Source organism: Helianthus annuus, chromosome 1 (genome assembly GCF_002127325.2).
Source record: "Helianthus annuus cultivar XRQ/B chromosome 1, HanXRQr2.0-SUNRISE, whole genome shotgun sequence".
In the NCBI taxonomy this organism is placed as follows: domain Eukaryota; kingdom Viridiplantae; phylum Streptophyta; class Magnoliopsida; order Asterales; family Asteraceae; genus Helianthus; species Helianthus annuus.
Window position 1 is genome coordinate 6,113,651 of NC_035433.2, and position 16,949 is coordinate 6,130,599.

At 36.9% G+C, this 16,949-nt stretch overlaps 1 protein-coding gene across 1 annotated transcript; it reads right to left on the reverse strand.

Moving 5' to 3' along the window:
- Positions 1–2,401: 2,401 nt before the first annotated feature.
- Positions 2,402–13,801, reverse strand: LOC110900135. Its single transcript, XM_035981055.1, has 13 exons — positions 13,084–13,801; positions 9,357–9,499; positions 8,109–9,270; positions 5,170–8,019; positions 4,784–4,810; positions 4,139–4,241; positions 3,915–4,042; positions 3,750–3,831; positions 3,562–3,667; positions 3,385–3,443; positions 3,101–3,224; positions 2,653–2,862; positions 2,402–2,572 (listed from the first exon to the last, which is right to left on the reverse strand). Exons 1-13 carry the CDS (start codon positions 13,799–13,801, stop codon positions 2,402–2,404), a joined length of 5,883 nt encoding a protein of 1,960 aa, XP_035836948.1.
- Between the last annotated feature and the right edge of the window lie 3,148 nt (positions 13,802–16,949).

Here is a 16,949-nt window from a genome sequence, read left to right on the forward strand (position 1 = left end):
AAAACCGAAACTTTTCAAACAGTTTTGAGGGCTTGAATGTATATGATTCGAACATTAGTTGTCATTAGTTCATGATTTGAATCTTGTTCAAGAACTTTGTACAATCGGGCTGATGTGTGATGCTCATTTTTAAAAAAAAAATTCTAATCACATCTTTACCCAAACTCATCCTTACCAACCTGACCCAAATCTGATTTCGACTATTATAAGTATGAGATTTTTATTTTTTGAAAACATTCAGATGGAGTTTACAATACTAATCAAAGTAGCTGATTGCAACGACCTGCAAGACCGACTGGTAAGATACATCCTGACCCAAATCTGATTTCATCTCTTTTAAGTATTTGACTTTTGTCCTAACATCTGTGTTTTAAATAAAAAATATTGTATATATAGGAACTCCCAAAAATATTGACCAACCAGCTTCCCAAAAACTGTGAAATAATCAAACTTGTTGATTATACGGGAATGAAATACAAGGTTGCAGTCGAAAGCTTGGGTCGAAGAAGAAAAACACTACATGGGCCCGAATGGATGAGGTTTTTTCAGTCTATAAAACATAAGAATATAGACAAACTATGTTTCAAAAGATTGAAAGAACTTAAATTTGAGATACTTCTTTTGAACACTGACGGTTTGGAAATCAGAAAGCATTCCTCAGGAAGAGATTACATCCATGGCTGTTTGGTATAAGCTAAAGCAGAAACATACCATCATCAGGTAGAACTTTGCCACCTTGTTTTATATACTATTGCCTCTATTTTCTGAAAGAGAAACTAATAATTTATATTCTCTGTTTTGAATAAAATCTAATCTCACATTTCTGAAATGTGAGATCTATAGGATTTACCGCATGGTTTGTTGTGGCTGCTATCCGAGAGGCGCTTAAAAATCGACAACTTGTTTGCTAAAGTACACGGCCCTAAGCAAAGTTGCAAGGTCGATGTGTGTTATGCTTTCCCTCCCGGAAATGAAAAAGGATTAGCTGTCGGTTTCATGGGGTCAGGTTGGACCACCTTTTGTGTTGAAAATGACATTGAAGAGGACTACCAACTCCTCTTACAATGGTTGGGAAGCACTCCACAAGAGCACTTTAACTTCAATGTCCTGATATTTAACAAAGATGGCATCAGACTTCACGCAGCCACTACACATCAATGCAACCGCACCAAGCACCGCCACCACAACAGCCGCCCCAACTACCAGAAACAATTTGAACACCATGCCATAGAAACACACATGCTGGTAATTAAAAACTAACTATTAATATACTTTATTTTCATTATAATGTTGGAGATTGAATAACAAAACCAACAATTTATTTTTACAGACGATACCGAAGAACTTTGTTCGGGATCACCAAATCAATAGCTACTGTAATGCTATGCTGTCATTTGGCCATGTTAAGTTTCTAGTACCACTACGTGTAAGGAGAGATCCAAGAAGAGTGGATGATGAAAACCATGTCATAATGTATGCGGACTGGCAGCATATCCTGGACGAAGCGGGGATGACTAAGGACAAAGTGATGAGGTTTGAGCTGGTGGGAGAAAAAAACGTCGCAGGTGATAAAGTCTACTTCGAGGTTTGTCAGATATCAATTCGGAGAACTTTTTCAGATTCACTGGTTTATGTTTTTGTTATGTTTGATGGACAACTTTTCTTTTCTAACTGCATGTAGAACTTTAACAGTCACATCCCATTACGATGTTATCGTAATTTTGGTTTGGGATGTCTAAAATATATAACTGAAATATCTATGTCAATTGTCTTGGGCTATGATACAAACAGGGCCAGCCCAAGCCCAAGCGTTTTGAGGCTTGGGCTTTGGCCACCAAACTAATAGGGCACCAGCTTTTAATAAAAGGTTGCATAAATTGATATATGATTTGGGCCTGACCTGCCAAATAACGTTAAAATTAATCAATATTGGCTGCAAAATGTATTTATTGTTTATCAAAAAAGGCAGGCTTATGACCCATGCATGCAACTTCGGACATGTATATTTAGGGGGAGTTTACGTTACCTTATTTTCTATAGTTAAATCATTATGAGTGATAAATTCACAAACAAAATATGACATACGCAAATAACGTATCAATTTCATACATCTTCTCTGTCTAATAACTCAATTTCTTAACCAAACTTACAACTTAAAATTAACAATATCAATAACAAATCAATAAATTCACTAATTCTAATAGTTAAAAATACATATATGCTTATAAGATCAATATTTTATGTTGACTTCAAACATTATGAAAATAAATGCATAAACAACACTACATCAAGTTTATTAGTTTGCAACTGGTTCACATAAGTAACATAGAAAGCAACAAAAGTCTTATCACAAAAAGTAACAAAAAAAACATGCATAATGATTCAAAAAAACATATATTATCTAATCAGTATATTTCTTTGGCTTTCGTCTTGCTCGTTTAGGCCTCACTTGTTGATCACACTCATTAGAACACTCAACAACAGATGTGGTAGCAGTTGTAACATCCCTAGTATTCGACTTTCTTGTATTAATGATAGAACCATTATCCGCTTCATAATCAAACGACTGTACCTGCTAAGAAAAATATTCAATACAATAAAGTAAAGTACAATCAATGCAATAGGTGAAAATTAAAAAAAACAATAACATACCAATGGTGTTTCATTAGACGAGACTGATGAAATGATTGGACCCCATAACAATTCATCAGCCATATCCATTTCTTCAGTTGAGACTCTTGAAAAAAACTCTATGCATTCATCTTCATTGTCTTCAAAAACATGATCTATATCATCCGTGCAAGTACTAACCGTAGATAAACTAATGTTATTCGAGTGCGATTCGATATAATCCTTAATGAACTTTGACACAGTAAAGCGATAAGAATAGTGAGGTGCCAAGTTATATTCATCAATCTTAATCCGAAATGTAACACTCCTAGCACATAAAGAATCAACCAAATATGTGTGAGCTCATAAAGGATCATTAACACCCTGCAGAAACAGAATAACATTATTATTGACATAGACAAACATTAGCAAATAAAGCAAATCATTCATCCATATAAAATAAGATATTAACGAAATATTTGGTTTATACCTCAGACAAACTTTTAGAAAGCAACTCCTCCGCAGTAATCCCAATAAGTGCAATCACAACATCATCAAAAAGAACGCACGTCATCTCAACATCATTATCAACCACGCGGACAACCAACTTGAAACTGTCAAAAATCTTATAATTAAGAAAACAATATAAAAACACAACAATATATAAAGACTTACGCTATCTGGGGATTGAGAACGTTTTGTTGACATGATACACAATAATAGGTAGCATCCATGAACCGCACCTTCTTTCGACATTTAGAACATTTAACATACTTCCAATCATTAAACAAATCAACATCAACTATAGTACCAAAGATGATATAAAATGTCCCCTGCAAAGCAAAAAATATATGGTATCAATTAAAAACATTGTAAAAGCAAGTTAAACGTTATTAAAATAATTGATCTACACCAAAAACAAAAGATAAAAGATAGGTTAAAAGCCAATACCTTATAAACTCCTGCCTGAATAGATCGATAAACATCAGCAATACTAACAACTTGCGAGTCTTCATTTTGTGGTGTGTTAGCTTTAAATAAAACAGGCACCGGTAACCTTCAAAGGACATAAAATAAGTTGCATTAAAACATACAATGCCTTGAAACATAAATAAGCTTTAATACAAGGAATAATATACATTGTCTTGAAGACATCACAAACTGGTGATGACAAGTTAATATATAATTGAGATGCAACTGTTGACATCACACAAGGAGCACCTAACCAAAAAAAAACACCAATGGATCAAGTATATATATTAAAAATATGCATACAAATATTTCATCTATTACATTACACATACCTTCAAACAATCGAACCTTGCAAGATGTTAATACAACAACAACTGCATTAGTGGCATGGCGCCTCATGTCCTCATCAGTATACTTAAGTGCAAGTTGGCCCCATAAAGAAGCATTGAGATTATTACTACTATATTTAATAAAAACACAACCATTCCAAAATAAGCAAAAACAAAAAAAAAAAAAAAACTTAGAATGCACCACAAAAACAATCTAAAAAACTTACACTTCATCGGATAAAACAATTCGTCGTACTTCCCGATTATTTGATTGTGAAGACTGCAAATCAGTATCAAGATAACCCCACACACGAAGAACACCCACAACATCTACATAAAAAATATAATTATATATAGACATGAAGACGCAAAGAGAAAAACAACAACTAAACCTGTTAAATATATGTCCTTCTTCAAGCGTGATCCAAGCATGTTAAAAGGCATCGGCTCAAAAACATGACGTCTAAATAAGCTCGGTTGAACTCTTGATGGACTAATTGACGTAGATCGCATAAACTTGACATAGCAATCACGTTTCAACGGACGATACCATGAGTCGTATACAAGAACCTCAAAACCACATAGCCTATACACGCAACCATCCTCCAAACGATTAGTAAAAAGATGCATCAAATGAAAAGGAATTTTTGCATGAATTGAACAATCCTGCAAGGAAAACATGCAACATTACAAAACATATATATTATAGTTTTTTTAATTAATTAAAAAAATGCCTTACGCGTTCATCTGAAAGGATGACATCAAATGACAGTATACGATTTGAGCTAGGAATGTATGTTGTCCAAGAACGTGTGACCATTACAGTGACTTGCCATTGGTCAGTAATACCAGGCATCAAGTCTGAAATATACCGATGTCCCATTCTATATTATGAGAACCTAAAACATGGAAACAAAAAATGTTATGGAAAGCTTATATTAATAACAAAATATACATAAAGGAAATATATATCTATATATAACAACCAAACACATAAAAACCACATGCAAAACAACGTAATTACAAATGGCATATTTAGTCAACCAAACCAATATATAAAGTAAGTAAACATTAAATACAAGTGTTCAAATAAGAGAGACATAATATGCTACCTTTATAGAAGCGTACACGGTAGCAATTCCACTTCTTAATAACAACATACAAAACACTCAGACCAATGCATCACTTGACATCAAAGGTAAGTTATAAAAAACTTCCTTATAAACAACATTTCTTGTTAATTGGTTAGAACACTTGCCATCATTATCAACATAAAATCGTAGACCAGCTCGAGATGTAACACGGGAGGCAATCACATAAAGTTGACCATGTGAAAAAACAGGCTTTACCAAGTAACCACAAACATGTTTAAATGTTTGGCCCTGACTTTTATTAATTGTCATAGCAAAACATAGTTTCACGGGAAACTGTCTTCTCTTAAAGTGGAAAGGCCAACATGTAGAAGTTGGAGTCATATCGATTCTAGAAATAAAAGCTCTTTCTCCAACATGCGTACCCGTAATAATAACGCCCTCAATAACACGACGACTTATTTGAGTAACCACTAAACGGGTCCCATTACACAATCCTTTCTTGAGATTCAAGTTACGTAGCAATATGATTGGTGCCCCAACCTTTAACTTTAATATGTGATTCGGTAAGCCAGAAAACTGTAAAGTATTAAGAAACTCCGTAGGATACATAGCCTGCATTTCTTCAATATTATTTGTACTTGCACAAATGGAATCGAGACTAAATAACTCATGATTGTCACCTGGCAACTTATCAAGAACATGTAGATTAATCGTATCAACCTCATTGTTAGTCGATGATAAAATACAGCGCTCCTGTAGGTAAGAAACATCAGTGAATCGTTCTTCTATATTAGGAAATGTATCTGAAACAACTGATTCAATAGGATTATCTGAAACAGGAATCAATAGATCACGAGGTATATTAATCCAAGTTCTCTCATCTTCCCCGTCTAGCGAAATTGCAGGAAGACGACCAGACCCCATATCTAAAATCCATTTATTGAAATCTCGATGTTGTATTACAACATCGTCATTAACACTTGAACTATTCAACCGCATATTAATCGTTAAAGAAAACACCTTACACGCACCCCATATAGTCGATGACTTATTCACAACCGAAGCAACAATCTCACTACGCGGAGCAAGCGGAATAACAGGAAGAATTTGTCGAAAGTCTCCTCCAAGAGCGACACATTTCCCTCCAAATACTCGACGGTCTGCACCAGGCATATTATTTCGACAAATATCTCTAAAAGTACGGTCAACCGCTTCAAATGCATAACGATGTTGCAGCGGTGCCTCATCCCATATTATAAGCGCAGCATCACTAATCAGCCCAGCAAGATCCGTCCCAACATCAATCGAGCAGCAAGAATCCTTATCAAGTTCAAAGGGAATCTTAAAACGCGAATGCGCTGTACGACCACCAGGTAGTAGAAGTGAGGCAATCCCAGAAGAAGCAACAGACAAGACGATTTGGCCACGTGAACGAAAACAGGAAATGAGAGTCTTCCATAAATACGTTTTTCCCGTCCCTCCACTACCAAAAACAAAAACAGCACCACCCGTCCGTCTATCAACACAATCACATACATAATCAAACACCTCCCTTTGTTCAGCATTCAATCCACGAAATAAATCATGAAAAAGCGTCATTTCTTCTTCAATATTGTAGGTGCGCTCAGCCATAATCAACCGATTTTCCGTAGTATCAACCAATTGACGATCAATTTGAGGCAAATTAGGAAAATCTAATAAACTTTTACCATGACCAATTAAAACTCTTTCAATCTCAATCAATGTATAATTGAGAATCTCTTCATCTGTGAATACCACATCATCATTCTGCAGCATTGTGCGTCGATTGTAAGCAATATCATCTGATAAGTAAGGTAGACAATCAAAAAATAACCTCCGTTGATTACTAACCGTACAAAACAATAGAATGCAGACAAATAAATCACGAAGTTGATTCCCCAACTGCCATTGAGAAGCTTCACGTATTGAATCTACCCACTCAACATCATCTCCTAACAAACCCAACGCATTGCAAGCAGACATATAAGTTGGATGCTCAACACCATCAACCGTACGAATGTCTTTAAAGCTTAATGGCCCACGTTGAACATTTAATAACATACGGAGGTAATACTTTTCACCCATCGATGGGCTCACATAATAAATGCGGCCAATACAAGTCGTCCTATGTCGTGGCAACCACTCCTTCTCCTTTTCATGCCAAGTGAACTTTGTTGGAAAGTCTACATATGTCAAAGAACGACCATGCGGAAACCTTTCATTTGCACGCATCCATTCAGTAAATTTTGACATGCTAGCCGTAGCACGTTGGGGAACTTCCTCAACCTCATCATTATCATGAAAATACACTCTATTACACCCTTCCTCATGAAAAGGTAACCGCTCAACAGCAACATCACGGTACTTCATTTCAAATTCAAAAATCTTCCAACATGCCTCAATAGAAGATATATACCGACAATTTAAATATTCCTTAATTTCATTTTCATTATGTAATAAGGACGCAAACGTTGTCCTATTTTGAGCACCTTCCAAAACCACAGTTGCACGATCTGGACCTTTGTTTATATAAGTAAAAAGATACTTGACTAACATCCCTTGGTTGCACCACTCAACATTAATGTGACAACCATATTTCACCAACAATTCACGGTTATACAGAACAACATACCGATTATCAAGCTTAATATCTTGAGAACCAACTTTAACAACTCTTGAATTATTGGGCCTCTTATAACACGGCCAACCTTCATTTCGGATGAATGTCTCCTCACAATAATTCTTTGGGTACCCTTTACTACATACACCATTATGCATACAAGGACTTGAAGGGTTGAGCAAACCACATGGACCATGCATCATTTGCGTACGAACAATACCGAAAGCTATAGGGTCTTCCACCTCCGAAGGAAGCTCAGCAGATATATATTTATCGATATTGTCAACCGTATTAATCTTATCTTTAGGTTGTAAAAAAAGCAGAATATGAGAGTGTGGAAGTCCTCGTTTCTGAAACTCGATTGTATAGATAACTAAAAAAATGACCAAAACAAATATTACACCTAGCTATAGAATAAAAAAATCGTATAATATTTAAACAATGGAAATGCTAGTAACAAACCTGCTTTCGTGTGTCCAAAAATATTCCTTTTCCTTATGTCTTTGATAAGTTCATCAAGTTTAATTTTGAAAACACGGGCAACAATGTCCGGGCGGTCGGATGCACTCATACCAGGGGTTGTTGCTTGAATGTGTCGGGTAATTTCCGGCCATTTTGAATTGCATGTCATAGTAATAAAAAGGTCCGGAGCCCCGGCCCAACGACAAATAGCCATTGCATCCTGATACTGTTGAATCATATATCTTGGCCCACCGGCAAATGTTGCTGGCAGGATAACACGTCGACCAACTGCTTCACAACTTGTTTCACCATCAGCGATACGATCATATAAACCATTATACAAATCCGAACGAATAGTGTTTTGGTTTTGTTTAAACCAATTCATCTCATGTTCAAGGATAGCTGAATAACAGTCCACAACATACATCTGAAATAAACGGCCAGATTTGTGTAATGTCTTACCTTCATTCCTCCTAAGTTGTAAACGGTAAGAATAATATTCTCTTAATGAAACCGATTGCCGCCTACTTGATACAGATATATTACATAGAGGAATATTAAGATGGAATCCATCTTCTCCATATGGAAACAACAAAGGATACTGCAACGCCATAAAACTTGGGTGCAATTCAGATATACGCTTTGCACTACGACTACCACGTTCTTCAATAATAATATCACGTGAGTCCGTAGGATTTCCGTCACCTGGAATCAATGCAGCCACTTCAGGAACAGTAGACAAAGAATATTGTCCTTCTCTTCTATTTCGCGTACCAAGCAAGCGAAGCGTAAGACGTTGCATTGAGTTGTCATTAAACCTTTCACGTGCCGTCCTAAAAGCCTGCACCAATGCATTGTTCGCATTAAGCATCAACAGCAAGTCATTCACTAATGTGCGCAGGATGACTTGATCAGACGTTGGTGACACACAATTTCGCAAAGCATAAAAGCGATTATCAATCTCATTTTCCATGTCATAAACGTACAATTGAGCAAATCTAGGGCGTCCATCAGGATGCATAGGCAACAATGATCCAATATTATGATGGTTGTGGCCATTCAAACGGAATGTATAAGGCCCACGACCATCATTTAAATCCATAGATATTCTCCCACCGGTTGAGGTAAATGCAACATCGCATTTAAAAGCTTTATGTTTTCTCTAAACACTCGAGATCGTGATTCCCCATTGTAATCAAGAAGACGACCCAATGTTTGAGGAGGATGTCGAAGAAATGGCAAGCAAACCTTTCCTTCACTACAACATAATGAAAAACTTGGAACACGAGGAGTTAAACTTTTAATAGTTCGTTCCTCATACCAAAGCATAGCTCCACAATGAACACAACAATGGTTTGCATCACCCATATCCCAATACGACGGACATCGCCCTAAAAAAGGTAAGTAAAGTGTAAGCAAACACTATCAATGTCATATAAGGTGTTCATATATACAAAGTATCACAAGAAAAAAATATGATGTTTACGATGTCTGTTTTCGTCTTGAAAGACGTTTGCACGGGAAGGTACTTCCACCTGATTCGAATGTAGACATCCAGATGTTTGTGAAACCGTTGAACCTAATGAAGATTGCGCAGCTCCATTTGTTCTACTGTTATAATGCACAACACCTCTGTTGATACGTGATGTGGAAAAAGTAGTTCAACTAATTAAACTAAAATTACCCTAAATTAAGACTCAAGTAATAAAAATCTAGACTCTTTAACCTGACTAAACTACTCACCGGCAAGTGTACCGCTCGACTCTAGCACAGAAAAGTAAGTCCGGATGTCGAACCCACAAGGACTCTAATGAATTACGTTAACGACTAAACTTAGACTAGACACTGACACGACTAAACAAATATTGTGTTTGGGGGGGTTTTATTAAAAATCTAAAATTGTGATTAAATTGAGATTAAACTACGACACGAATGAAACTAGGGTTTTACTTCAGATGAGATTAAGGACTACTTAGACTTGAATCCAGTTTAACTACAAATGGACTTCTAACGGTTTTATTGTTGTATGGAGCCGAGATCGTAAAATACTAAACCTTAAGGTATTTCAATGCTAAGACTTCCCGACCCTTCTCAGGAAGAAACCTAGGAAACCCTACAAGGTTGTTATGATTACCGACTGTTAGATTTCCTCTCAGTCCTCTAACGGCTCTAAAAGTGCCCTAATACGACTATCTACCTCTCAGCGCGATAATCTAAGGCAATTCTAGGTTCTGACTTGGTTTACTAGGCACAAATGCAATTAGGGAACTAACGTTGACTTCTCTCAAAATCTAATTTAGCTATATACTGCACTGCGACCTAATAACTAACTCGAGCCTCTCACCGACAAGTTAAGCAGAATATTTACTTCTAATTATATTTTCAATTACTGTTTCTAAGGCTATCGGCCGATTTACCCAAAGATCACCCGAACCCGCAAGGATGCAAATAATCAACACAGATCTATTATGTGAAAGACATCCACCAAAATCTATGTGAAACAGTAAGCAATCCACAACCAAAAGTAAATACGCACACGCACCAAATCAGAATATCTAGAACACGTTACTTTCAAAGTCAATCCATAATCAAACAATGAAAACCGTTAAAAGATCCAAACTTTAATCAAACTATCATCTTGTCTAGGTAGTATCTAGGGTTTAGCCAAGAAACATGGTGTTCAAATCAAACAAAACAAGTTCAAAACAAGAATTCATTGGAAAAGATCGAAAACACGAAATTAAAGAAAACCGGGAGATAAAACCCGAACAATCTTCACTTCCACGCTCCAAGCTTCAACCGGATGATTCCCGTTCGCTAAAATACTCCGAAAAGCTCAAAATCTGCTCCGAAATTCGTCCCTAGGGTTTCTTGGTTCGTCACTAGGGTTTTCGTGGAAGTTTATGAAGTATAAATATGTTTGGAATAAAGATCCAACAACAAAAATCAACTTTTTCCGGAAATTACCCCTAGGTGTCACGCGACGGGGTCTTCAGCATATCCTCCATGCTACACCTAGCCCCAAAACTCAGCAAATCCTTCCCACGGGTCTAGGTGTTGCATGTAGCTCCTTGCTTAAGGGGGAGGTGTAGCACCTAGGCCCCATTTTCACAGAAAGTTACGAATTTTCACAAGCTCCAACATCCCAAAAATTCCAGAAATTACTCCAACTCTTTTTTACTTGTTCCAAGACTTAGTGTTTCATCATTGTAGCTCGTTTTCACTCCATTTTCATCAACTTTATACATCGAGACCTGGAAAACGCGAATATAATCAATAGCACGTAATTCTAAATAAAACTAAACTATAAATAACGAAAATTTATACAAACTATACACGAATAAAGGATGTATTTTGCAATACATCAAATATCCCCACACTTGCTCTTTTTTTCGTCCTCGAAAAAGAATTATGCAACGGAATCAGAGACGAATAATCACTTGGGTCAAAAATTATTTATATCTTATTAAAAACAAGACTTGCGTTAGTCGCGATTGTGAATATACTTGTCCCTTTAAACCCGAATCCAATCCTAAACCCTTATCATGTAAATTTAATTTAAGTGCGGTCAATCCACCTAGGGTCTCACACTAGAATTTACGGTCCACCTACTCCCACCTCAAGCTTATAGGACTAAGAGAACGATCACTGGACCAATTCCCAACCGTTTTATATCAAAACCAAGAGAGTTTACAATCAAAATTTTTTCTTTTTCCATTTTTTTCGCTTTTCTTTCTTTCTTTTTTTTTCATTCGTGAGTCTAGACGATGCTTTCCCTAACCAAGAGGCAATCCGGCTGTAGAGTCGCTATCCCCAACCACAGATTACTTAGGTTTCGGTACTTTTAATCGGCAATTCGATTTCACACATCCCAGAGGCATTCCGGCTGTAGAGTCGATATCCCCAACTCGGATTACATAGACCTGTGTTACTTTCATTTAGTTTCTAGCTCACTTTTTTTTTTCTTTTTTTCTCTTTTTTTTCATATTTTTCACATGATCACAAACTCTAACAGTTTTAACTTATAACGGTGCCCCTTATACTATTATCGGCAGTTTTAATTTCCCATATCTCCCAGGCGAAAACCCACTAGCAGACCGACAATTTAAGGTATATTAGCTCAAAGGGACTTAAAATCAAACCCGGGCCTATCCACACATCCCTAACTAGACGCAAGCTCGATTTATTATAATCTCATATTATTATTATTTAACCCAAGCAAAAATTCACCTTTTCTATCATTTTCCGTTTTATTTTGCAAACTTCTTACATCGAAGGACATTTTCTGATTTTTCATTTTTTTTTTGGATTTTTTTTTTATTTTTGTTTATTTTTCGATTTTTTATGACTCAAGACTCTACTAACTAGACACTAAACAATAGTTTCCCATCCCCACACTTAAATTCTACATTGCCCTCAATGTAGGATGGAAACCGAATCAAAAACTAAAAATAAATAAGAAATAAAAGACAAAGGGCATAATTGGAAAGGACTTAGCTGGTTATATCACGCGTATGCTCCAAAACTCTTGTCCAATCCAGCTCGATCGTATAGCATTTCGGTCGCAATCGGCTTTGACTCTGACTGATATGCTCAGTAAATGCCTGAAATCTGATAAGCAGCTCCAAAATCACCCGAATGGAGATTGAGTACGGGTGATACATATCAAACCTGCATAAACAAAAACAAGCAAAAACCAAAGCAGTACCGACTAAAAAAAAACGACTCAAAACCTACTAAGACTCAATATACAAAAACTACTAACTACCGAAAATACACCAAATATATAAATTTTACAAACTCTACAAGAAACCTCCCCACACTTGAACTTAATCAGGAGGTTTCTCCTTGATCTGGACCCTATCTAACCCGTTTAATTCCACCCGGTCCTCAAAAATAGTTAAAAATTTTCTGGTGGAATAATAAAATATTTCGAAAATTCTTAACGGGTCAGACCACCAAAATTTATACTTACCTGGAAGGAACCAAATGCGCGACATGTAAAGCGAATATTGATCGTGCGCCAACGGCTCCTTCTTGTACCAGCCTTCAATCCTCTTCCGTTTTCCATCTTTTCTTTTTCTTTTCTTTGCCTTCTCCCATGGTTTCGATTTTTTAGTCGCATTCGTTATCAGTACCACGGGCCAGCTATGGTGTTCTTCATCTTCCACCATTCCCACTACTTCCTTGGGAAGATCCCCACACTTAATTTCTACGTGCGGTGTGGGTTCACTTATTTTCTCGGGTTTACCTTCTAGTAGGGCTTCTAAATTTGCTAAATCAACTAATGGATCAAATTCCCCTACTTGTTCAGATTCTGATAAACCTTCTAACTCCCCTAAAAACTCATCTTCCCAACTTAACACTTTTTTCTCTACCTCAACTTCTAACTTATTATCAAACAGACTACCTAAGGAATCTCCTAAATCTAATTCCTCATCAACATCTACCCCCTTAACCAATGATTCCTGGTAGACTTGCCACTCGTCTACTTCTTCCACACTCTCTCTCAATATCCCGCAATTAGCCATTTGCATCATAATCTCCTCTTCTTCACAGCCAAAATCAATGATGCCCTTCTTCTCCGTTTCTTCTACTTCTTCTAATTTCCTAGACACTTCTTCTATTGAGCATCGAATGTCTGAGAGTATAGACTGGTGATTTTGAAGCAGGACTTCATGTTCTTGAATCATTTTCTGAGTAGTCTCATCCGTAGCTACCAGTTGAACTAACAACCCCGTTATCCTATCCAGCTGCTCCTACTCATAGACTTCAGAATTTTGCTGTTGGGGCTGGTGATACGGTTCCTCATACTGGTACGAGGAATACCCCTGTGAAAAATATGACTGCGGCTGCACATAGGGGTTAGCATAACAACGTATAGAGTACCTCGAGAAATATGGACAAAATATAGAGATGTGAGGTATACCACAATTTTGACACATAACTGACACTAAGACTCAAGAAAAAGAAAAGACACGGACAATTAGACACCTACGACTCAACATACAAAATATACAAGTAGCACAGATATGTCAGATAAGATCAGTCAAAGAAATTAACGCAATCACCAAGAGTCCCCGGCAACGGCGCCAAAAACTTGATGTGGAAAAAGTAGTTCAACTAATTAAACTAAAATTACCCTAAATTAAGACTCAAGTAATAAAAATCTAGACTCTTTAACCTGACTAAACTACTCACCGGCAAGTGTACCGGTCGACTCTAGCACATAAAAGTAAGTCCGGATGTCGAACCCACAAGGACTCTAATGAATTACGTTAACGACTAAACTTAGACTAGACACTTACACGACTAAACAAATATTGTGTTTGGGGGGGGGGTTATTAAAAATCTAAAATTGTGATTAAATTGAAATTAAACTACGACACGAATGAAACTAGGGTTTTACTTCAGATGAGATTAAGGACTACCTAGACTTGAATCCAGTTTAACTACAAATGGACTTCTAACGGTTTTATTGTTGTATGGAGCCGGGATCGTAAAATACTAAACCTTAAGGTATTTCAATGCTAAGACTTCCTGACCCTTCTCAGGAAGAAACCTAGGAAACCCTACAAGGCTGTTATGATTACCGACTGTTAGATTTCCTCTCAGTCCTCTAACGGCTCTAAAAGTGCCCTAATACGACTATCTACCTCTCAGCGTGATAATCTAAGGCAATTCTAGGTTCTGACTTGGTTTACTAGGCACAAATGCAATTAGGGAACTAACGTTGACTTCTCTCAAAATCTAATTTAGCTATATACTGCACTGCGACCTAATAACTAACTCGAGCCTCTCAGCGACAAGTTAAGCAGAATATTTACTTCTAATTATATTTTTAATTACTGTTTCTAAGGCTATCGGCCGATTTACCCAAAGATCACCCGAACCCGCAAGGATGCAAATAATCAACACAGATCTATTATGTGAAAGACATCCACCAAAATCTATGTGAAACAGTAAGCAATCCACAACCAAAAGTAAATACGCACACGCACCAAATCAGAATATCTAGAACACGTTACTTTCAAAGTCAATCCATAATCAAACAATAAAAACCGTTAAAAGATCCAAACTTTAATCAAACTATCATCTTGTCTAGGTAGTATCTAGGGTTTAGCCAAGAAACATGGTGTTCAAATCAAACAAAACAAGTTCAAAACAAGAATTCATTGGAAAAGATCGAAAACACGAAATTAAAGAAAACCGGGAGATAAAACCCGAACAATCTTCACTTCCACGCTCCAACCTTCAACCGGATGATTCCCGTTCGCTAAAATACTCCGAAAAGCTCAAAATCTGCTCCGAAATTCGTCCCTAGGGTTTCTTGGTTCGTCACTAGGGTTTTCGTGGAAGTTTATGAAGTATAAATATGTTTGGAATAAAGATCCAACAACAAAAATCAACCTTTTCCGGAAATTACCCCTAGGTGTCACGCGACGGGGTCTTCAGCATATCCTCCATGCTACACCTAGCCCCAAAACTCAGCAAATCCTTCCCACGGGTCTAGGTGTTGCATGTAGCTCCTTGCTTAAGGGGGAGGTGTAGCACCTAGGCCCCATTTTCACAGAAAGTTACGAATTTTCACAAGCTCCAACATCCCAAAAATTCCAGAAATTATTCTAACTCTTTTTTACTTGTTCCAAGACTTAGTGTTTCATCATTGTAGCTCGTTTTCACTCCATTTTCATCAACTTTATACATCGAGACCTGGAAAACGCGAATATAATCAATAGCACGTAATTCTAAATAAAACTAAACTATAAATAATGAAAATTTATACAAACTATACACGAATAAAGGATGTATTTTGCAATACATCAATACGATCAACTAACAAAAGCAAAGATAACAATAAACCTATTCAATTTAAAAGGCTTAACCCACATAATATAAAATCATGGGTGCTATTGGGTGAAAACACATAACAAACACGAGAACTCAATCAAGCGTACCATTGCAACGTCTTTGAGTACTTGTAGCCTCACATGTTAAATAAGAAGGGCGATCACGTAATCGAGGACGACCCATTTGGCCCGTCCGTCTACGCCCTACTTCAGTCGTTGCATTAGAAGATATATTTTCCTGAGTGGTACGTATAACCGCAAATGAATCCGAAATTGAAGTGATCGGAGAAGGTTGCACATTTTCATTTTCATTTGGCATACGCATATAGCGTACCACACTTCTGCTAGAACTACCAACTGCATACACAGCAACAGTAGCACTAACAGGTTTAAAGGGTTTACATGGTAAATATAAACATGCAAACCCCATAACAAACGGACAATAAGGGGTGTTAGCATATGAAAAAAATCATAAGAAATACAAGAACATAGATAACCACACCGTAAGAACACCGTTGAGAGGATGCAACATCAGGCGTCACAACAGGAAGTCGCTCCCGCAATCGAGGACGGCCCATACGTCCACGGCCCCTACGACATTCAACACGTGTAGATGCTGACGTTTCATGCGAAGGGACCGAAGAAATTGAATCGGAATCAGTTGATATAGGTGCACTCATATCAACACCTTCTGATACATATATCTTTAGAAAAGCATGACAAGAGTCAATTATAATGTCACACAAAACATAAAATGCTAGTAACATATATAATATCTCAAGGACAACCAAAACTTTAAAAATTGCAACATCAAATTACCAAAATAGAAGCAACAACAAAAGTAACATTATGACAACTACAAGGTACCACTTAAACTCAAAGTTACGAAAATTACAAGATAAAACTTTCTCAAACTAATAATCCGGGGAAGCTATGGTCTCTGTGTAAACCGCACCATGCATTTGCCTATAGAAAAACATACGGCAGAAAT